At 44.8% G+C, this 22,875-nt stretch overlaps 1 protein-coding gene across 3 annotated transcripts in view; it reads left to right on the top strand.

Moving 5' to 3' along the window:
• LOC117145866 (A disintegrin and metalloproteinase with thrombospondin motifs 9) overlaps positions 1-22,801 on the top strand; it is a 33,830-nt gene extending 11,029 nt beyond the window's left edge. The window contains exons 1-17 of one of the 3 annotated variants that reach the window (XM_033311687.1): positions 1,708-2,234; positions 15,381-15,789; positions 15,848-16,149; positions 16,289-16,809; positions 16,871-17,020; positions 17,077-17,235; positions 17,293-17,873; positions 17,945-18,115; positions 18,241-18,378; positions 19,157-19,380; positions 19,443-19,723; positions 19,787-19,988; positions 20,049-20,213; positions 20,282-20,455; positions 20,513-20,881; positions 20,943-21,662; positions 21,727-22,801. In XM_033311687.1, coding sequence (XP_033167578.1) covers positions 2,142-2,234; positions 15,381-15,789; positions 15,848-16,149; positions 16,289-16,809; positions 16,871-17,020; positions 17,077-17,235; positions 17,293-17,873; positions 17,945-18,115; positions 18,241-18,378; positions 19,157-19,380; positions 19,443-19,723; positions 19,787-19,988; positions 20,049-20,213; positions 20,282-20,455; positions 20,513-20,881; positions 20,943-21,662; positions 21,727-21,825 — 4,758 coding nt within the window. In that variant the 5' untranslated portion in view covers positions 1,708-2,141 and the 3' untranslated portion in view covers positions 21,826-22,801. Of the gene's footprint in view, positions 1-1,707; positions 2,235-4,326; positions 4,404-15,380; positions 15,790-15,847; positions 16,150-16,288; positions 16,810-16,870; positions 17,021-17,076; positions 17,236-17,292; positions 17,874-17,944; positions 18,116-18,240; positions 18,379-19,156; positions 19,381-19,442; positions 19,724-19,786; positions 19,989-20,048; positions 20,214-20,281; positions 20,456-20,512; positions 20,882-20,942; positions 21,663-21,726 lie in introns of those variants that run through there. The other 2 variants (XM_033311688.1, XM_033311686.1) reach the window with 2 other exon arrangements.
• Positions 22,802-22,875: the final 74 nt, after the last annotated feature.

Here is a 22,875-nt window from a genome sequence, read left to right on the forward strand (position 1 = left end):
CTCGCTCGACACTGCGGACACAGATACAAATAACAATGGCAATTTCAACACATTTTGATGGGAACTGTCAAAAAAATTAAGAAATTCCAGCAGTCCAGCAGTCCCGTGGCCATCAGCGCCATCGAAGCTCCAGTCTTGTTGCCGTCCGCTCGCCTAGTTAATGAATATAATCTCTTTTGATGGATTGAACAGTCGGCCCAAAAGCCCATTGCCCAAATCCCAACCTGACCAGGCCCAAAAACCAAAAACCAAATACCAAAACCCAAAGCCCAAAGCCTCAAAACGCGGCTTTCAATGGCCAAATGGCCAACTGGCAACTGACAACTGCCATCGCCATGAACTTGGCTCGGTTTTGTCTCTTTAACCACTTTTTTTTCTCTGTTCAATTCATTGTCTTTGTTGTGGACCTTTTTTTTTTTGTTTCTCGTGCGTAATAATATAATACGAAATATTTATTAATTTTTATGGTTTATATTTTGTTGATTTCTTTGCGGACCGTAATCAGTTGCGTATGGGAAGTGTCTCACCGGTAATCATCAGCGGCTTTTCGCAGCTGCCCAAATTTGTGAGATAAGTATGCGCCCACTGGCGTATACCCTACACTTTTTATTACTCCCTGCCATTTAGCGCAATCAGTTTGAGTGCTCGATCATCTTGGCTTAATTAGCTCAGCCCTAGATTGTCAACAATTAGCGATTGGGCAGTTTAAATAACTTGGCAATTAGAGTGGACCTTATCTGATCCTTTCGCTGGCTAATAAAATATTCAAAACAAATCTTAGCCACACAGTTCCGGTCCAGAAGTTTTGGCCAGTTCACTTGCCGGACTCAATTTACTTAGATCTTATCGAACAGCATGCTTGCTCAGGGAATCCGCCTTATCGATGGGTTCTGCAAAACCAGTTTTGCCCTCTCGAGTGTTCTTAACCTTTTGCTGGGCCTCTTGGCTGCCAAAAAAAAAGAACTCCGTGGCTGTCGTTTCGCATTTGCTTTGTGGGCGCAAACGGAGATTTAATGAAGCGTTAATAAGTACCCAAACAGGCCCTTCAGGCCATCCAGAGCCATCAAAAGGGTCTTAAATACCATATAGCCATATCGACAATGGCTGGAACCTTCATATGTAGTATGTAGGTATTCTCAAATCTCTGGGATTCCGCTTACTTTTACGATCTCTCTGACGTTTGCATATCCCAAGATACTTGCTTTGGCGGACCCTATAGTCTGATGTGGGGTATACAAACAGCAGGCCTATTGCCATTCCATGCTGAGCTCAGGAATTCTTTGATCCAGCCAACCAGCCAGCCAGTGTTCTCATTAGTGTTTGTACAGTTGTTGTAATTAAGAGCGGCGAGTGCTGTTTCCATTTCAATATGCGTATTCAGGCACAGAACTTCTTCAATCAGACGCCATGGAACGACCACGTTATTATTTCGGCCCATTATTCATTAGAATGTAATAATTCATTAGAGTATTATAAACAATGTGTGCGACCATCTGAGTATCGAATATTGCAGATGATGATGGCGACAGCGCCCTCACTTGTCTTGCTCATTTTGTGCCCATGCTGCTGCGGCTGCTGCTGCGGATCTTGCTGCTGCGGCTGCTGCTGTTGTTGCTGCTGATGCTCTTGTTATTCTCGCTGGAGCAGCAGCTGTTGCCGCAGCACAAAACCAGCATCTGCGCCATCCGCCTGCCACCAACACAAGTGATCTTTCAGTCGCTCGCGTGACGCAGAGCCGATCATATTTGCCTGCTCCTCCTACGCAGAAAATCCACTGGCACTGTGGCTTCTACTACTACATGCACACACGCACCCACACAGCAAACAGGCTGTCTGCAGAGCAAGGACCTCCTGATTTCTGGCGAGGCTTGGCCGCTTAAACGCCTTACAAATTGCGCAGGCGCAGTTTAGTGAAGTTTAGTGAACCCGGGTGATCGCGAGTTCGTTTTGTGTTGGCTGCAATTCTTCGCAGATTGTGGCATTGTGATTGCAGAATGGTGTTGCGCCTGCGCGACATTTCAGTGCTAAATCGGTGGGCACTGAGTGCTGGAAAGGCAGCGCAGTGAACACTCCCACGGAAGAAAGGACAGTGAAAAGTTATACACAAGTGTGAAAAATAGGAGCAATCAATTGGAGAGACCATGTTCAATAGCATGGGGATTTCCAGTGGGGATTTTCCGCAAGGAAAACAGCGGAAAGCACCTCAACCCACGCCTTTCATGGAGATCATTAAGGTAGGCACGAAGGCCCTCACAGTTTAAATTGTAAATCCGCCATAGTTGTCATAAATTGGCTACTTGGCCGACTCTCTATTGTTTTTAATAGTGGCCATTGGCCAAGTGGCGACCTCAATTGTTGGCCCATAAAATCGCCTGGCACAATGTCTTAAATTGAAAGCTAAAGTTGCTAGAGAATTTATGCTCTCTTTAACGGGCAGCATAGAGTTATTGCCTTGTTTTCAACTTCTGCCCGCTGTTTCAGCAATAAAATGTACTTTAAGTGCCTAATTATGATTTGATATGCTGCTAATTGGGAAATCATAACAAACAAAGAGCCATATTTAAGAGCTTTTTTATTGGGGCGTTCGCCAATTAGTCGGCATCTAGCATCTAAGATCATCGACCAAAATCGCAAAATCGCAGAGTTTTGGAGGTGCAATAAGACAAGAAACTTGAAAACAAAGCACAGCCAGTTTCGTTAAGACAAACATCTATGTATGTTCTCATAGATACTCGTATTCATATATCGAATTAATGTCACCGATTCAGGGACAATACCATAAATTAGAGTTAATTTGAGTGCAAATAACCCAATGGTTGCCAGCGAAACCGTTTGCATAATAAATTGCATACTTCCTGGAAGACCAGTGGTCCGACCACAACCCTCGAGATCAACGCACCCACATCTCGGATGGATCTGAGAATTATGGCCTTATGTCACAGATCGCGGGCGAGGCACGAGCGCACATCGCCAAATATCTCGAGAGGCATGTGGCAATTAGAGCCAAAAAAAAAAAAGCGGAACAACATCCACCAGCCAAGCGGACAGGCGATGGCAATTCTTTGAGAAAAGTCCCCGAAATTTGTCAGGGACGTACCGATTTCATTTGCTCATAAATTCACACGAATAGGGCAGGGCATCGTTGAGAAGTTAACGAACCAAGACGAGCGAGATGGTCCCCCAGATAGACGCTCCCCAATCGGAGTGGAGATCTTAAGGATACCAGACTAGCAATTAGTTTTGACCACCGAGACCATTGAGACAACAAACTTTTCCACTTTTGCGCTTTTCTTCTGGCGGCGCCGAGGGTCAAGTGCAGTGCGATGGCCACTGGGCGCCAGAATTGCTGAGATTCTTCCTCTTGAAAGTGAGATATTTTCGTAATTGGCGTCGCATTTATCAGATTGTCAAAATCCGTTGCAGATGGTTGCAATCGAGCACTGCGATATTATTAGTAGTTGGCAGAGTGCAACCTGCCAAAAAAATGCGAAGTGTGACAAATTTGCAAAGCCGAAGTTTAAATATCCTTGCAGCAAGGATACATGGGTATTTCTTAGGTCATATGATCAAATTATATTTGATAAATGATTAAAATTATATTAGAAAACTTATAATCGAAGTTGAAGTGCATATAATTCGAAGCTGTGCATTCATGGTAACCAAATAAAGAAAGCTAAAATTTGTTCAATAAATTTTCAATTATTCCTAAATGTATAATACCCCCCGCAAGGGTATGCAAATAATTAAAATAGAAAATAGAAAGCATATTAGAGAACTTATGTGCGACTTGCGAACGCGTATAAAATGCTATTCTAAAATTATTTGCGAGAGAAAGAACTTTCGGCTAGAGGTGGGTGCGTGAATCTCTTCTCCGTGGCGAGGAAAAGCTCTACATTTCCACCGAAAGAGCTCGTCCACCCCATCGAAGATCCTACACATGCACACACCCACCCGGGTTACCTGCTCTCTTAACCTTGTCGATACACAATCTTTATGGTTGGATCGTTTGTTTGGGCCAAATGCTTGCGCGAAACTAACGCAGAGCAGGAAAATGCGAACAGACTTTGTATATTTCGTGAAAACGTTTTCTCAGTCTAGTCTCGAACTTCGCGCCAATATCTGCACAACTGCTGAAAACGAACGCGGAATTTCATATATGCCGAGAACTTTGCGAAATATACAGATAATAATTCGAGTGGCTTAAATTCAATTGAAATAAATAGACTTCATGCAGTTGTGCAGCGGAAGTGCCAAAATAGAAATATAAAATTGCATAAGATTAATGTGGAATATGTCATTCATGACCGTACGAAAAACGACGAATTTTTAAAGATTTCCCATTTCGTGTGTACTGAATCATCAAAGTGCAAAGAACTGTCATTTTTCGAGCTATCGACCCAAAGGTATTTTGAAAAATTTTGGAAACTATAAATTTAATGTGACAATCACTCCTGTGAAATTAACAAATTAGGACTTTAGAAATATATCACTTTATTTTTTACTTCACCCAAGCAACCAATAAGTTTGAAATAAGATTAGCCATTAAGCAGGAAATTAATTTTAACACTAGATATTGTTATTATACACATTTCTTTCAACGGCAGGAAAAATGCCAACATTTTCAAATACCATAACTTCCAACCAATCTTTTCATGCTTCAGAACACAACAATTTAGGCGTTTTGCTTACACACAGTGCCTACTAAAATTAATGTTCAAATTCTTGAGCGTAAATATTTTTAACGAAATGCCGACAGGCACATAAGAAATCGGTTTTAAATAGACATTTTACACGGCGAATAGAATCGAATTGAAATTGAAGCAATGTTTATGCCAAACTTTCACACATTTCAGCGCCACTGCAAAAATAAAATCAAATCGAGATACAATAAAAATCGAAAATTAAGTAAACACGCCCTTTACTAAAAATAGTTAGCCCGAGCGAAATTCTGACTCTGTTGGATGTTGGCTGGCCAAAAGAAGAAGAAGGCCGAAAATTAATTTGTTAACTTTTTTTGCAAGCATTCACGTAAGCAAACAAAACAGAAGAGAAATGTGCGTAAGGAAAATGCGGGGAAAATAAACAAAAAACGCAAGAACTGTGCTAAAAAAAAATTTTAGACAAATGATGAGTGCGAGTGGCTTTGAGGTTAAATTTATGGCAAAATAAAATTTCCAATAGAAAACTCGAAAAAAGTCTGAGAAAATGCATGGCATGGAAACGAAGGCAATCGAGGACGCCGATGCCGGGTGCCAAAAATAGTCCGGTCAGTTTTTTTTGGTTTTTTTTTTCTGAATTAGCCATTTATTTTTTATGTTTATTTTAACATTTTGTGTACTTTCTTTTTTGCTTCCCGTTCTCATGTGTGTATTTTTGCAAATAGACAGAAGCGTGTCAGAATTTTGATGTATGTATTTGTTTGAAATGAACTCTTGTGTGCAGCGAATCGAACGTTTGTCGGCTCGAAAACGGCCATAAAAACTATGATATAATATATGGGCAGAATGAAACAACGAGGAAACAATAAAACTGCTTAATTAACCTACCAAAAAAGCAAGAGAACCAAGCCAAATGCTGAACAAAAAATGCAATTAAAATTTGTGATATATGCAAGGCATAAACAAAACTTATATAAATACACCAGCAATTTGACAATAAATATAGCACGAGAAAAAAAAGAGCCGCCGGCAACAGCAACAACCAGCCGGCCAATAAAATATGTATAAAATATGAAAAGTAAGAATATAAATAAATAGCAGACAATACACTAAAGTAAAAATAAAAATAATAACTGTGGCACATGTGGGCAGATCCGAGTGCCTCTGTCTGGGAAATTATGTATATTCTGTTGGATTTATTAGCTGCGACTAGACATCTCCGGTTTGACTTACACATCTAGATTCTAGATACATGTGCAAATGTATCAAGATATTTCTCAAGAATTTTCTGCCCCTTGGTGTGACATTTTTCGGGCTTTTGGAATTAGCAGAACAGCCGGCGACGCATAAATAAATATTTTGATGACAAAAAAAAATAAATAAATGAAAACAAACCGGAGGCGTTAATTTTTTGCCAGCATTTCTGAGCCGTTAATAAATAACTGAAAATGATCCAATGAACTGTGAGCTAATTGGCGGGTGTTAAAACGATATAAATCTGCATTAGCATAGTGCATTGGCATGAGTGCATTGTTCAGGATAAGGAAGCACTTTTAGGCTCTGCCATTCCATTCTGGTAGCACAATAGACTGTCAGCTGAAAAGTTGTTGCGAAAGGTGTTAATAGATACATCTGAGTGTTGTCATTGCCACTCGGTGTATCTGACAACTACGCGTATGCAAAACAAAAGCCGTCAAAAAAAAACGTAGAAAGAAACGTGTCGGAAGTTGCACGACAGCAAAACACGTTGAAATGCCCACAACTCTGGTTAAACATTAATATAACATTTGTAACCGACTACTTGCTACACTTGACCCGAGTTTGTTTTTTTTTTTTATGTTTGAATGGAATTTTATGAATTATTTCTCATTTTTGTGGGCCTCTGCTTCCGTTTATTGCAAGATCGATTAAATGGAGATCCTCCCACTTCGGCAGGCCCATCAATTTTAATTATCGAACAAATTAATCAGTCGCAACTCTCGCATCATTAAGATTAATGATCCCGGTCAAGCTGGGTGGCAGTAGCGAAGCAGCAACACCACTTGTGCCTCCGGTAGCTGGCAGCCAAATCAGCTGGCAGTACCAACAAATATGCAAAATAGCGCACTTGGCTGAACTCGAACTCGAACTTGAGTGTATCGCGAGCTGAAAAAGTGAAAAAAAAAAAACAACGAATAAGATTCAAGATCAGGCAGGGGATCAAAAGCGAACCAAATGAGCTGTGGCAAATGTGATTAGAGAGCGCCTATTAATTGCCTGTTTAATTCCCCCGTGCCCATACCCATCCCCATGCCCCCAATTGCTCAACACCCCAATCTCGATTCGGAACCATAAATAATGTCGCGTTTTGAAAAGTGCACTGACCCGACCAAATTTTTGATATGCTCAGACGTGCAGACGTACTCACATGTACAAACTGCTTATACCCGCAAAATATGCTGTACTCCACCACTCCGGCTGATTCATACGATTCATGTGTCCCGTTTTTTAAGTGAAACGGGAATCGCCGCCAAAATCAAATTCATAAATGCATTCGCAGGGGTCAGTGACGCGCCTCAAAAAGTCAGCCGTCAAATGTCGACACTACTGACGTATCTGTCAGATACAAAATGTCCGTTCGCCGGCAATTTTGCAGGGATATACGCAATGAATTATTTATGAAATGCAGACGAACTGCCTCCGAGATCTGAATGAACTGACAAAGAGACACAGGAAACACAAATGCAAAGATCACTGGCATTTCGATTGTATAAATATGCACTAACTGAATAAGATAAATGTTGGCTTGATACCAATTTGTTACTAAAACTACCATGTGTATTGTATAATATCAATCCATATCTGAGCGATTTTGTTTTGCTCAATTAATTATAAACTTTTGAGTGATTTTTGCACAGTGCAATCCGAACTCGAACTTCACATTGGGCATGCACTTGGAGTCATGGGCATGGACTTAACTGGAGGGTTTGCTAATGAGGCGGGTTTGTCAGAATGACTGACTGAAGGAGTGACTGACTGACTGGCTGACTGACTGAAGTGAAATACGAGCACGAGCCCAGTTGCTTATGCAAATTTTCAGCGATTAAAAAGCCATAACTTACTGTATCAACGCAAAGCGTTGAGGTTAATTGACAGACAACCAGACAAACTCGCCCAGACACAGAAAAAGATACAATATAGCTATATATATGTATATATATAGATACTCGTATAGCCAGGGATAGGGCGACACTAACAGGCAGTGCTCTCAAATTAACACTGCACATAAAGTAAGACGGCAAATGACAATAATTAGAATAAATGAAGGTTTCGCAAGGCTTTTCCGCATAGCTCGCGGAATGCAAGTCGCCAGACTTGGAGCACATGGAGCTCTTCGAATTTCACATCTGCTCCGCGGGGCCAAAGAGGTCCCATTGAGTGGAGCTCGGTGCTTCGCCGGAACCGAATTTAATACAAGTCCGAACTGCTGATGGCCATTTCCAGGGAAGTACTGTGGCTTTGAATTCTTGACGTGACTCGCTGTCTTGCGAGATTCCCACAGAGTTGCTTAGTCAGGAGGAATGCGGCACGAGAAGTGGGAGCATTTGGTTATTTGCTCGAAATCGATGATAGGCATCCTCGCGAGATTGAATCATTAATGCGATGATTGATGTGGCGCCATTCTGCGTGATCAGCGAAATGCACTGGCGTCCAGCTCATGGTTGTTATATTATTTTAATGACAAGTGACAGTGACGAAGGCGCCCCCACTTGGTTTTTTAATAAGGAACGCATCTGAGTGACATTCTGACTGGCGAAATTGTTATCTTCCACATACCAAAACAAGAGAGCGAACCGACTCGACTATCAGATACCTGTTGCTCAAACTATAGTTCATGAAATCTCGAATTTCATACGAACAGATAGACTAGGCAGTTGAACTAGATTGTATCTAATTTGTAGGGTCGTAAACATTTACTTGCAAGTATTAACATACCTTTACTCTACGGCTTAATAATATGAAATTCCAGAACCCAATTCGAATTGTTTGTTTCTTAAGCACAGACATTCCATTCCATTCCTCTTTTTTGGCTCCCAGTTGGCTCTCGATATTGTACTTTGAACAAATCCCCACCAGGTCCCCCATAATTCTCGGCGAGCATATAAAATTAATGAATGCTCACCTGTGGGCATGTTTTCTTTTGCCCGCCGCAAGCTCTTAATTGCCAGAGTGAATTTTCCAACTCATAATTTCGCGGTTCTAGCATACCTATTGGCCATTTTCATTTTGAATGAGTCAATGAGTCAGACCATGACCATTTACCTGTGAGTAACTTTAAGCATTCAGGTCTGCGTGTGTGGCGAAGGAAAATCACATAAACGTCTGACTATTTTCGTTTAATTACCCCAAATATTTCACTCATCATAACCGCGAACGTGTAAAAATAGATTTATAGCCATTTATTGACTTGATGAATTAAAATAGCCCTGGCTAATGACTCAAGTCGGTTCGATTAATGGATGTGCACTAGTGCATCCCGAATGCACATCACGTCAAGCTTCTGGCCAGTGGTGTACATAGATAGAATCCCTTTTTCGGACCCCCAGGGTTCAGTCCACTGGCGCCCCTGGAAATGCAATTCATCAAACTGCTCGTTTGGCATTCAATTGGTATTTCTGATCATTCGAATTAACTGTCGACTGTGGGATGCCATTCAAAATAAACGACTTCGGCTGTAATTTGCCAGCGCATTCTGGATGTCAAGGCGGGGAAGACCCATTCAATATCCAATCAAACTAACGATCGCGTCAACACAATGTTTACACGATGAACATGATGATTCTCATCGGCGATCTCGACAAGGATGAGTTTGTCATGGGCTGGGGCTCAATTGAAATGTCAGACTCGGACTTGTCGTTACTCAAGTGCATAATCAGAAGCAATTAAAAACTGCACTGCCAATGCCAAGCACAACAAGATGTTTAAGAACAATAACACGGGAGCCTCGGCCAAACAAAAGCAAACAATATAGTGCTGGCGTTTCAAGTTTATTCACATTTCCCTCAAAAGCAAAAAAGCTTGTATAAAATCTACCGCCAGTTTGTTTGTTTGTTTGCTTTTCAGGATAACACATGGTCAGTCGGGCCGCCAAGGTGGTATATCAATCATATATACCCGTATATATCGGATATATCATCCAAGTGCTGCATACACAGCGGCGTTTGTCGAGGCAAAAGTGCATCACGTATTCCGTGTGCGCAACTCCCCGGCTCTTTGTGATATTTTCAGAGTTTTGAAATATTTATGAGATGCCCAACAATGAAAACATTGTCGTGTCATTGACACTGATGGTCACCAAAGACAAGGACGTCAAGCTGGAATGCTCAGATTCAGTTTCAGACGTTCGCCGGATACGACAAGATCGCTACGTTCACCCAAGTGAAATAGGAACTTTTTATTAATTTCGAGAGGAAGCGAAATTCTTGGCTTGCTGGCATACCTGATGCCAATCGCATTTGTTTAGACTCAGCACGGCGATTATTTAACTCAATAGAGCTTTTTAATTTGCAACCTGAGCGAACCACATAAAAAATAAACAACAAATTCAACTCGCATTCCACCGGTTGCTAGGCCATTTAGGCATATCCACACCTTGTTGCTCGAATGGGCCATCTGTTCTGTGCTGACCACCACCCACCATTCACCATCCACCACACACATCTCCCACCGGTTTTTCGCAGAAGAACCGCCTTCCTTTGAAGTGGCCAGTCGAGTAAATTCGGTTAATTTACAGCGTTTTTAAAATCATTGCCCCGAATTTAAATTTGAAACGGTTGCTCGTTGAGAAAAAAAAGGAAAACGAAACGGCTTTTAATTGTCAAGTGATTGGGTCTCGGATTTCGAGGAAGGTGTGCCAGGTGCAGAGCCTGTTTCCCACTCCTCGCCGCGGGATTTCATCTCGGGCTGTCCAAATAAACACGCACACACTTTGTAAGTGCCGAGGAGTGCAAATAAATATTTGTAATTTATACGTTTCTGGCTGCGTGGGCAACACGCCGCAGATGCAACAAAATAAGTCGGGTGTGAGAATGTGTAAGGCTGAATGGAACCGCGAATGCACTGCGCCCAGCAGCCAAGGTTTAAGTCAGGAAATGGACACAATGAGATTTTGGGAGCTCGAATTCGAGAATTAATGGAGAACATTTAAAAAAATGCATTAATTTATCAGCTAATTGCGGACAAGCCTGCTGCAGCGCATAACAAATGGCCAAATGTTCGCACATTGCACATTGCTCATACGCAGTGTGTGCCCATAGAGAAATATTGGCTTGTCTGCGCTTTTATATCGCACGCCACTCGCAAAAGTGTGCCAAATAAATCAAAAGCGGGACCATTAAATAGTGTTTTAAATAAAACCCGAGTAAACAAACAAAACGGGCCTCAATCGCATGACAAACCAAATCCGCAATTCCAATGGTCAGGTTACAACTTAGTGGGCAGTTAAATCTTTACGATGCTGTTGGGACAAGTGCAGCACCAGCAACTGCACCAAGTGAATCATCCACATCCAATCCCGTTCCCACGTTCCAAAACAAACAAAACCGAAGTTGCACAATGCCGCATATAAATGAATGCTATTATTTCTCTAATCTCTTGGCTCGCCTGCCCAATTTTTCTTGCCTTGCTTCTTTTTTGTTCAAATTTTATGGTACGAAAGCTAAACAAAGTTGATTATTTTATAGTTTTGAATCAATCGAAATGGGCGAAAATACATAAATATATGTATATGTATATATATACAGCGATTTCAAGGTTAGCCCGGCAACAACTGACTTGTGCGGTAGCGCCATGTGCTCCTCCAGCAACATAGGAGGCCGGCGCAGGCATTAAACAAACAGACCAGCCCGCGTCCTGCCCTCCGGATCTCCCCGGGAAACATATACACACACTTCAGACGTTCCAAAAAATAAAAAGAAAAAGAAACACATGGGAAAAGCGGGCGTTGTCCAGCCAGCCAGTCAGGCGACCAAAAATGAAGAAAAAAAATGCCCAGACGACTGGCAGCCAAGCCAAATGGAAGGCGAAGCCGGTCTAATGCATTTTGTAGCCCATTTTCAATTAAAAATTTTGCACATTTCTCGTTTTTGGCCAAGGTTAATTGATTGAATTTGCGATGATGGCTTTCAATTGTGAATTTGAAGTTGCGTATGCACTTCGGCCGCAGGCTGATTTCAATTTAGATATCCGAATGCACAGCAAATGCATTTCCATGAACTATTATTTATAGCACGCGTCATATACGGTTTTGGATTTGAATTCGGATTCGTCTGTGGACGTGGATTCAACTTGGCGCGTGGGGGATTCACCGGATGACCAGAGTTTACCATTAAAACGACGGAGAATCACACTTTTTCCAGGAAAGCGCGCAGAAAATGATTTTATGGCCCTGTTTTTCGCCGGCTGTTTATTGGGGTTTTTGTTATCGTTTTCGTTTTGGTTTTGCTTTTGCCATTTTCCATTTCGCGAAATTCAAGGGCCGCCATGCCGCATCCTCTTGTCAATTCACAAAAGGAAAATGGGAAAATGGGAAAAACATTTCCACGAAATGTTTGCCTGCAATTGAAAAATATTTACAAATACTTTCGCCCGTCCTGACTAAACGAATTCAAAGTAATTCCTGTGTTTTCGAATAATTGCCTGACTGTAATCATTCTCCAAAATATTTTGAATGCCTCAGCTGCAACAATTGCTTTCAATGAATTTTCGATTCCAATCGAAAGGCCATACCTTCTGCATCCTTCTCCATTCAATTATCAATTTTGTTGTGCTATTGGGCTTGGATATCGGCTTAGAAATGTTAGAGTAATAAAATAGTATTTACTTAGAGGCGATTTCGATTTTGTTTGTGGCAGTCACGCATCGCGCATGCATAACGGCCCCATAAAGTGTACAAGTTTATTTACCATTCGCCAGCAGGCACGGTAAACACACGCGCCCCAAATTCTACAAAGTGGAAAAGTTTTGCAAATACATACTTAGTGGGAAAGCCAAAATGCATGTTGCAAATCGCACATAAGGTCGGAAAATGTGGCAAATTCGCATAATTGTGAGTTCAGTGCGAGAATATATGTAATTCAAATCGATCTGCGTCCTATGATTTATGCCCGTTTTGGACCTGCAAACTGATAATTTGCAGTTGCGTAGCCAATTTTTGTTTCCATTTGCGGTTTGTAGCTGCGCATGCCCACATGCCAATTAAATCGCGCATACGACGTGTTGCCCAAAAGCAGCACAGGGCGCCAGTTTAGTCGGCCAGCGCACGGCCATTAAGTCATTAAATACAAATTAACAGCAAACAATTACCAGCCAACATCGGACTGCCACATTCACAGACGTGTAATTAAGCATACGCCGCGTTGTCTGGCCAGACATGCCACGCATTCGTCGGTTAACACCTCCAACGTCGAACCAGCGGCTAAGGTGGTTTACACGAGGGATCCAATTCGAAGCTGCGGCCTTCACGGGGACAGACTGAACGGCGACGAGCCGACTCCGACTCCACAGACTGTGTGTAGCCACAAAGCCAGATAGCCAGATAGCCAGATAGCCAGATAGCCACATAGCCACCATGGGCATAAGTTATGGCACACGGCGAAATATAAAGCAATCGACTGACACACAAATCGCTTGTTTGTCCATTCCATATTCCCAGTCAAGTGTAAACAGGTTTTTTTTTCTGCGGTCAAAGATGTTTCTTCTGCTGCCGAGCCATCGAATTGGTCAATTAGTAGGAGCGTGATAATAAATAAAGCCGCGTGGAAGTGAAGCATCCGAAGATGCGGAGAAATCCCCGAATACAATGGAAGCCCTAAAATAAAGAACAGCACGGAAATCCATCTGCAGCAGGCTACTTAGCCGTGCCGATCAAATGAGGAGGCACGCTGGTCATTTGCATATTTATAAGGCGTATTCATACGAAACAAGTTAATAAGCAGCTCTCCCCAACGCATGCATAACTAAGCCAGCCAGAGAGATAAAGCCCAGATTGGCCAGAATGGGGCTTTAATTAAATACTTTAAGTGTATGGATATCTTTGGGGCATCGCGGCATGCGCGATTTGCATTGCAAATTGTGCACAGGCATTTAAGTATTGGATGAAATTTATGATAAGCCTCACACCAACGGAATCAGTTCCAGATTTAAGTACGCAGATTCAAGCCAAGCCATCTATCTTTTCGCGGATTGATTCCGGGTAATTCGGTTAATTCAACGATAAGCCAGATCATCAATCAAGCTGTTGATTAAGCTGGCAGCTCAATGAATGCTCTTTCAATATGTACTTAACCACAGAGTTCATTATACTTAATACCTTTATATCAGTGTGATACATACATATATCATTTTAAAATTCAAGAAGCACTGCGCTTAAAAGTAGGCAAATGATTAGACTGGCTGGCAAACTATTTTCTAATCAAGATGATATCTAGACTAATTACTAACGATTCTGATCGTTAAAATGTCTTTAAGTGGCAGCACTAAACCTAATGAGAATTTTATGGCCCAATGTTCTCAGCTGTTCGCGAACACAATTAAATTGTAACTTTCGGTGGCGCTGTGAAAGGTCAATAGCAATTAACAATTTCAAGGACAAGTTTTACGGCCCAGTAGCTTTGTGTTCAGAATGTGCTGAGCTATTTAAAGTTTCGAGAACGATATACCCATTTGCGGTTTTCAATTCTCATCAGTGGCGAGAACCGCAAAGTAGCCGGAAATGTGATCACGGTCCGCCTTCCTTCCCACAGCCGGAATCACACGGCACGCCAGATTGGCATTTGGCATCCATATACCATATTTTGCAGACACTGTTGGGGCGACACTATGGCCAATGAGCATAACGAATGTGTCGGCGGTTGCAGAGTTCACAGAGATGCCATAAAATTATGTAAAACAGCCCATCATTTAGCGGCATTAATTTGCTAATTTCGCTGGGGGGAATTTTAATTTATTTGCGCTGATGTATGAATTGGCTAAAACAATTTCGGCGAAGGTGCAAACAAAGAGCTCTCACATAAATTTACAAATTAGAGATATTTAACATTTTTTTTTGCGCCAGGCTAGCTGGTTGGTTGGCTAGTTGACTGGCGGGGATGGGAATGGGGTACTGAATCTTTTTATTCGCATTTTTTTTCGGCTTCGCATCGCTTTTGTTTTATCTCTCGAGCACAAATTGCCGTTGGCACACTTTACACCTTCGCGTTTAAGCATTTATTTTAAACAAAATGTGCAAAAATTCGCGGTGCGAGGACGTCTTTTCAACAGCTTCGCCTCTGCTCTGTATCTGGTCTGGCTGCAGCCAAAGGCCAACGCCGCCGGGCATCCTCCTTCTTCGCCCTCGCCCTCTCCCTCCTGCCCACTTCCTCTGCATCTGAGCATCTCACAGGTGGTCAAGGTATCCACATGCCGGCGGCGGCAGTTCATCAATAATTCTTTCAAAAGTCAATCACTCACATCGGCCCCTGCCGCGATAGGCCGGTTTGGAGAGCACGGAACGTGCCCAAGCACTTATCTGGTCGGCTTTTCAGGTTTTCAGCTTTTCACCTTTCCAGCCGCCCACTAATCGAAATCCGCACCCAAGGTGTGAGAGAATGCCGGACGGTGCGGCCTATCTGCACGCGGTAGCCCATAATCTGCGGAGCAAACGAAGTGCTAACCGGATCCCCCATTTCTCCCTATCCATTTCAGCTCGAGGTGAAGAAGAGGTGTGAATGGTGGTGCCACAAGTACCTTCAAAAGATGTCCACCCACTGGCGGCAGAACGCCTGCCTGTATGCCTGCTGCATTGCCTTTCTGCTGGGCATGCTTATCATGTTCCATGTCGGTGTGCGAAGTGCCCATAAGGGCCAGGAGGAGGTGCCTCAGAGCACGCACCCACTATCCAACAGCCCACCTGCACCACCAGCCACGTTCCACCCCAGAAGGCATGATAACGACACCTCGACGGACCACGAACCACCCGATGGCTTGGAGGATCTGGACGAGGAGGAGCACAGCGCCCTCGTGATGCCCACCAAGGTCTACAACTACAGTCTCAGCGAAGCTGATCTGATCTACGAGTCGAAGCGAAACAGCGACATCAATAGTTTCCTAAAAGGTAAGCCTAATATACCTGTTTAATATTACTTTAAAACAAAGAATCTATCCACGAATAGAGTCCGCATCGGCCTTTACCATGACGGGAACGTATCGCAACATGTCCAATGAGATCTGGGACCCGCATCCGCAGTACAATCTCAATGTGTTCGGTCGCCAGTTGCATTTGGTGCTGCGGCAGGACGCCTCGTTCGTCCACAACCACTCGATGACCCACATTCGGATACTGAAGGAGGGGGAGGAGCATCCGGGACCGGAGACGGAGGCGGAGGCGGAGCAGCGCCACCTGGGCTGCTTCTACTCCGGCTACGTCGAGGACGATCCGCACTCGATGGTCTCCGTCTCACTGTGCGGTGGCATGGTAAGGCCAGCAACTGACCTTCGCTCAGATTTAGATTTCATCCATTTGCATCGCATTAACATATCGCAAATTATGCTTATCAATATGCCGCCGAATATGACCACTAATAAGCGTTTCGCCCCCCTCTTCTCCGCTCCAGACTGGTTATATCAAAACGAGTTTCGGCGCGCTGCTCATTGAGCCAGTGAACCGAACCAGCAGCGATGAGGTTCTCCACCGGGTCTTTCGCAAATCGCAGCGCAACGCCAGACACGCTGTCTCCAAGTTCGAGCTGGGCCTGGACGCTTTCATGAGCAAGCTGGAGCAGGCGCAGGAGGAGGAGCAGAAGTCCAAGTCCCGCAAATTGAATCGAAAGAAGCGACACTATGCGGATGTGGACAACCAGGTGTACACCTTGGAGGTGCTCATTGCCGTGGACAACAGCATGAAGCAGTTCCACGGCGAGGACCTGCAGCCATACATCCTCATCCTCATGTCGATCGTGTCCAGCATTTTTGCGGACGCCAGCATTGGTAACTCCATTCGCATTTTGCTGGTGCGACTGATCAGCCTGCCGAATATCAACGACCAGACGCATTCCAGCAACGAAATGCTGAAGCACTTCTGCCAGTTCATCAACCAATCTGGATACGAAAGAGATACAGCCATGTTGATCACACGGTAAGTGGATAATTGGTTCACCTTGGGTTCACCTAATGGCATCATTTCCTTTGGACAATAGCGAACCCATCTGTGGCAGCGTGCCGGGCAAGATTTGCCATATGCTGGGCTTGGCCGAACTGGGCACCGTTTGCAGTTCCAGTTCCTGCTCCATTGTCCAGGACACCGGACTGCCCACCGCCTTCACCATGGCCCACGAGCTGGGACACATGTGAGTTATCAAATCGTACAAGTGTTTACCACATTGCTTATCAATATATATTCCAGCTTGAACATGAACCACGACGACGACGACAAGTGCATGCCCTATGTCACCAGGCAGAACAACAACAAGGTGCTCCACATCATGTCCAGCGTGATGGGCATCCACATGCATCCGTGGTCGTGGTCCAAGTGCTCCCGCCACTTTGTCTCCGAGTTTCTCGAGTAAGTTTTCCGCCAATCGAGTTGCCAACAGTGATCCCAATTTACCATTTAACTTAGGAAAACCGACAAGTCCTGCCTGGAGACCTCCGTGGGTGCCCACATTCCCTACGGCACCGAGCGTCTGCCTGGAGAGATCTACTCCCTGGACGCCCAGTGCCAGCTGAGTTTCGGCAATGACTTTGGCTACTGTCCCACGGACGAGGAGTGCAAGCGGCTGTGGTGCAACCGAACCTCCGGTAACTCCAACGAGCAGTGCGCCTCCAGCAATCTGCCATGGGCCGATGGAACGCCCTGCGGCTCCAGTGGGCACTGGTGTCAGAGGGGCAGATGTGTGTCCAACAAGCATGGATACGGACGCCAGGTGAACGGTGGATGGGGACCCTGGACGCCATTCACGCCCTGCAGCCTCACTTGCGGTGGTGGAGTGCAGGAGTCGCGGCGGGAGTGCAACCAACCTGTGCCGGAGAATGGTGGCAAGTACTGCACGGGAAGTCGGAAGAAGTACCGGTCGTGCAACACCCATCAGTGTCCACCAGGCAGCATGGATCCACGCGAGCAGCAGTGCTATGCGATGAACGGACGGAACATGAACATTCCGGGCGTGAACCCAGACACCAAGTGGGTGCCCAAATACGAAAGTGAGTATGGTATAGCCATGTGAGAAACGTGTGAAACCCTAGGCTAACCAACCCCCTTTCTCGACCCCCAGAGGATGCGTGCAAGCTCTTCTGCCGCATGGACATGAAGGTCACCTACTTCATGCTCAAGAGCATGGTCACCGACGGCACCTCCTGTGCGGTGGACAGCTTCGACAAGTGCGTCAACGGCATCTGCCGGCCGGCGGGATGCGACAACGAGCTCAACTCGATTGCCAAGCTGGGTAAAGCGAATCATTCCCCTTATCCGCAGAGCACCTAATCCCCCTCTAACCTCAGCACCCATCGCTTGATTGAATCACCTACCATGATAATCATAATTAATCGGTTTCCGCTACGCTCTTTGCAGACAAGTGCGGCGTGTGCGAGGGTCGCAATGACACATGCCACGAGGTAACCGGAAACCTGCTCGTCTCCAATCTCCTGGGGCTAAATGATGGGAATGAGCCGAACAAGACACTCTACTATGTGACGCGAATACCAAAAGGTTTGCACACACACTCAGCTAACAACATAACTTTAATTAATTTTTGGCTAATAATTTCCTCAATAAATGCTAATGGCATCTGTTTGTGCCTTACGGGCTTAATGGCTAAATCGCTTACCGTACATACAAGTACGTGGAGCTCGTGACTCGCCAACTGGGTGGCAGATAGTTGCCAGTTCCAGATAGACTTGTCGCCAGGCAATCATTCACCGGCGCCAGGTGAACGCACCCCACAGTCTCACGTTCACCCAGATTGCACTCTTTGCGATTCTGGGCCTATCTACTGGGGCTGCTGCTCAAGTTTAAAATCATGCATTAATTATATTTTATATTTTTTTCTGGCGCCAGCGGTAATCTTGTAACGTCCAGGCCCTGTGTAAAATCACATATACAATCAGCAGGGGCATCGCTGATTTCAAATGTTTGCATTAACAACACGCTTATTTCTTAATCATTCGGCATTGCATTCTTATTACTGCTGCTGGTAATCTAAATTTAATTTAAATGCAATTAATATTTGTATTTGGGACATTGCCATAAAGATTTCAATTAAAACCATTTCTATGAAGCAACTTTAATAATTTTTGAGTATCGATTTTAAATATCAATTAATCAACTTGATATCTAATCGATGAGTTACATATTTATTCTATTACGATTTATTTAAAATGGCGAACTCTACATGAGTTAATACCTCTTTAATGACTTGAATCATCTGATATTGCTATTTTCTGTTTCTATATTCAACATATTTCGTCAATTGATTATTCACTTATAGGTGCCTCCAACATTATAATCACTCAGCGTGGCTATCCCGACCAGAACTTCATAGTACTCACCGATGACCGGGACAACGAACTGCTTAATGGAAAATTCCTCAAGACCTATCCATTGAAGTTCGTTTATGCCGGGGTCACGATGCAGTACACCGGTTCTAGTAGTGTAGTGGAGCAGGTGAACACGACCTACTCATGGAAACTGTCACGTGATCTTATAGTACAGGTATTACCCGTTGTATATTCCACCAGTTGCAGTTAGTTGCATTCCTCAACTCCATTTTGCAGATCATTTCACTGGACGTGAGTCCGTCCAAGCGGCAGGACACCGTCCTGATGTCCTACTCCTACACCATCGACAAGTCACCGGATTACGAGGCGGAGGTGGAGATCTATCGCTGGGAGATGCAGGCCCCGAGCAACTGCGATTCCCTATGCGAGGGCAGGAGCCATCGCCTGCCGGCCTGCATCAGCACCACCCAGGGTGTCAAGGTTGCCCCACAGTTCTGTGACAAGTCCGCCATGCCCAAAATCGATGATCGCGCTTGCAACACTGACTGCCGCCTCAAGTGAGTTGAGAGTGCATTTTACAACTTACTTGTAGCAAACTAAATAAATCAACTAACCTGCAGTCTCACTGTGACGAGCATCTCGGAGTGCTCGGCCGCGTGTGGAGAATTGGGTACCCGGGAGAAGACCTACGCCTGCGTCCAGACATTCACGAATATGCAGCGTTCCAATATTGTGGATATGTCCTATTGCAAGCTGAAGTTCGATGTGGCTTACCACGAGGAGTGTCGCGAAGGATGCTGGCATTTGTCGGAGTGGTCAACTGTGAGTTTAGCAGAACATTTCTCAATCGGAACAAATCCGAAGTCATTTTCTCCATCGTAGTGCTCCAAGTCGTGTGGCACTGGTTCCCAGCAGCGTGAGGCTCACTGCTACCTGCACAATTCCCGTGTCAGCGATGATCTGTGCAATCCACGGACCAAGCCCCATTTGAACACCCTAATCGGGATCTGCAACACTGAGTCGTGCCCCACGTACACTAAGTCACCTGTAGGTCACTGAAATCTGAGGCATTATAATCCTATGCATATATTAATCCTATTTTTTGTATCCCATAGAATGCCCTGGCAGTTAGTAACTGGGTGATTGGAGAATGGGGCGAATGCAATGAGTGGTGTGAGAAGACTCGTTCTGTGAGTTGTTCACATCCCTACGGAATCGGTTGCGGTAGCAGAAAGCCCAAGGACGTCCGCAAATGCTGTCACATCAAGTACACCAGCGATTGGACAGACGTGAGTTGTCCTGCAACTGCTATAGATCCATGAAATTTAATTTTTTACCTTTCATAGTGTTCGGTGCAATGTGGCGAGGGCGTCAAGAGGAAGAAGCAGAGCTGCACGCGGGTCTACAAGCCGGATGTTCCGGGTACCCGAAAGCGGCGGGTGTACGTGGATGAATCGTACTGCATTAGCCGAAAGGTGCATCGTCCCAAGCTGCGCACCACCACCAAATCCTGCCGGATCAACTGCAAGTGGAATGCCTCGGACTGGAGGCGCTGTCCTGCTGACTGCTCGGAGGAGTACCAAACGCGCGATGTGCGCTGCGAGACCTTCCAGGGTGACGGAGTGGAGGACAAGCACTGCGATGCCAAGAAGCGTCCATCCAAGCGACGCATCTGCAACAACTGCGTGCGCCGGCAGTCGAGAGTCATCTCGCAGGTGAGTTGGACACTTAGAAAGCTTCCCTTCGAGAAAGTTATAAACCTACATTGATTTTCAGTGCAACTGCGAGGGTGTGGAGAAGAGGCGGGACTTCTGCTATAACTCGCACAAGGGTCGCATCGCGTGTCCCACGCGAGCCAGGGTGGAGCGTCACAGTTGCACTCCGCCGCCACATTGCCGGAGGAGAAGTGCCATCGGGAGCAGCATTAGCAGCAGACCGAGGGGTACTGGAGTGAGTAGCAGCAGGAGCTTGAATTCAATTGGAGGCTCACGGAATCGCGGAAGACCGAGAAGCTGTGCGGACTTGAAGGAGATGCACGGCTACAACAAGGATGGCAACTATCAGGTGGAGGTGAGATCGCGAATGGTGCACATCTACTGCCACGCGATGAACAGCAGGACGCCACAGGAGTACGTTAACGTTGATCCGCAGGAGAACTACTCCATATACTACGAGTACAGGACGAAGCAGACCAACAGCTGTCCGCCGGAGTCGCGAGGCCACGAGTACTACAACGATCAGAACTCCGGCCGGACGCACTTCAGAAAGCTGCGGCTTAATATCACCGATCTTCGCATCCTGGACAACGACTTCAAGTTCGCCGATTCGCGGGGCTTGGCCCAGAAGCTGGGATCAGCGGGCGATTGCTACAATCGCATTGGCCAGTGTCCGCAGGGCGACTTCTCCATCAACATGAAGGACACGGACTTCTCCATACGGCCGGGAACCGTGTGGCGGATGCATGGCCAGTACTCGGTCATGAAGCGTATCAGTGAGGTATGTCAGTCACTCAATTGCCAAAAAGGATCATTGCTCATATATATGCTGTTCCCGTTTTCAGTTCGATACGACCACGCAGATGCGAAGGGGATTCTGCGGAGGATACTGCGGCGGTTGCTATATAGCGCCCGATTCTGGCCTTTACCTGGACGTGTTATGACTGAAACCACTGAGTAGTCAGCGGGAAACTTTGTTTGACCTTCCCACGGTAATCGGGTCTACGTCCCGGGAAGGACCAAGGGTAAAGTTAATCCGAGCATCCCAGCATTTCAGGGTTACCCCAGCCAAGAATTACCACTACGGAGAGTCGCCGCTATCGATGGTTAAAAGTATTCTCGAATATTAGTTAGGATATATAAACTGTAGTAATCGTGTCGAAGTAGCCCGAACAAAACCATATCGCCTGTATATATAATTATATTTCGCTCGAAATTAGTAACTAGATATTATTGCCATGTAATGTATTAAGTATTGTAAATACTAGAGGATGTGAGCCTTTGAATTAGCAAATAGGGGTTATCCATATTGTACACCATCATCATAGGTCGCCGCTCAGATAAGCCCGTATTTGTGCCAACTCCGGTATGCAGTGATAGAAGATGAAAGGATCCTTTGCCTAGGTAAAGTCAGCAATGGGAACAATACCAAGAAGTGCATTTCAAACAATTATTTAACTTAACATATACTTACTTACATACTTTCTCTGCCCCCCATCAATTATTCTGAAACAAGCCTAGGCCATCCATCACTCGCCGAAAACGAAGAGCTCGGCTAAACTAGTGCAATGCCGGTCTGTACAATAGTTGTATTAGCTTAGCTCCGCAATTAGTTAGTTAAGAGAGAGAGAGAGAGAAGTTGGGAGCAAATGTATGTGTAACTAAAACGAATACTCATATTATTTAGGATACCCCCCGATCGCACAAGCCAAAACAAACTATTCATCAAATCGAATTAACACTGCTGATTGATTGTTATCACTGCCAGATTTTCAACGTTCAATCGATTGTATCCCAAATCGCCTAAGTCCCGGTACCAAGTATCCTCGCTGTATTTTCATTTAACTAGCTAGGCTAATGCAAAACCAATGTTAACAATTAATTTAATGTCAATTAAAAGGAATTTAAAGCTGTTACCAACCAAACGTGGTTCGCACCTCCAGGGCTTTTCAGTACACGGGGGCGGGTAATAGAAAAATGTATTTATTTAAAAT

Source organism: Drosophila mauritiana, chromosome 3R (assembly GCF_004382145.1).
Source record: "Drosophila mauritiana strain mau12 chromosome 3R, ASM438214v1, whole genome shotgun sequence".
NCBI classification, from domain to species: Eukaryota; Metazoa; Arthropoda; class Insecta; order Diptera; family Drosophilidae; genus Drosophila; species Drosophila mauritiana.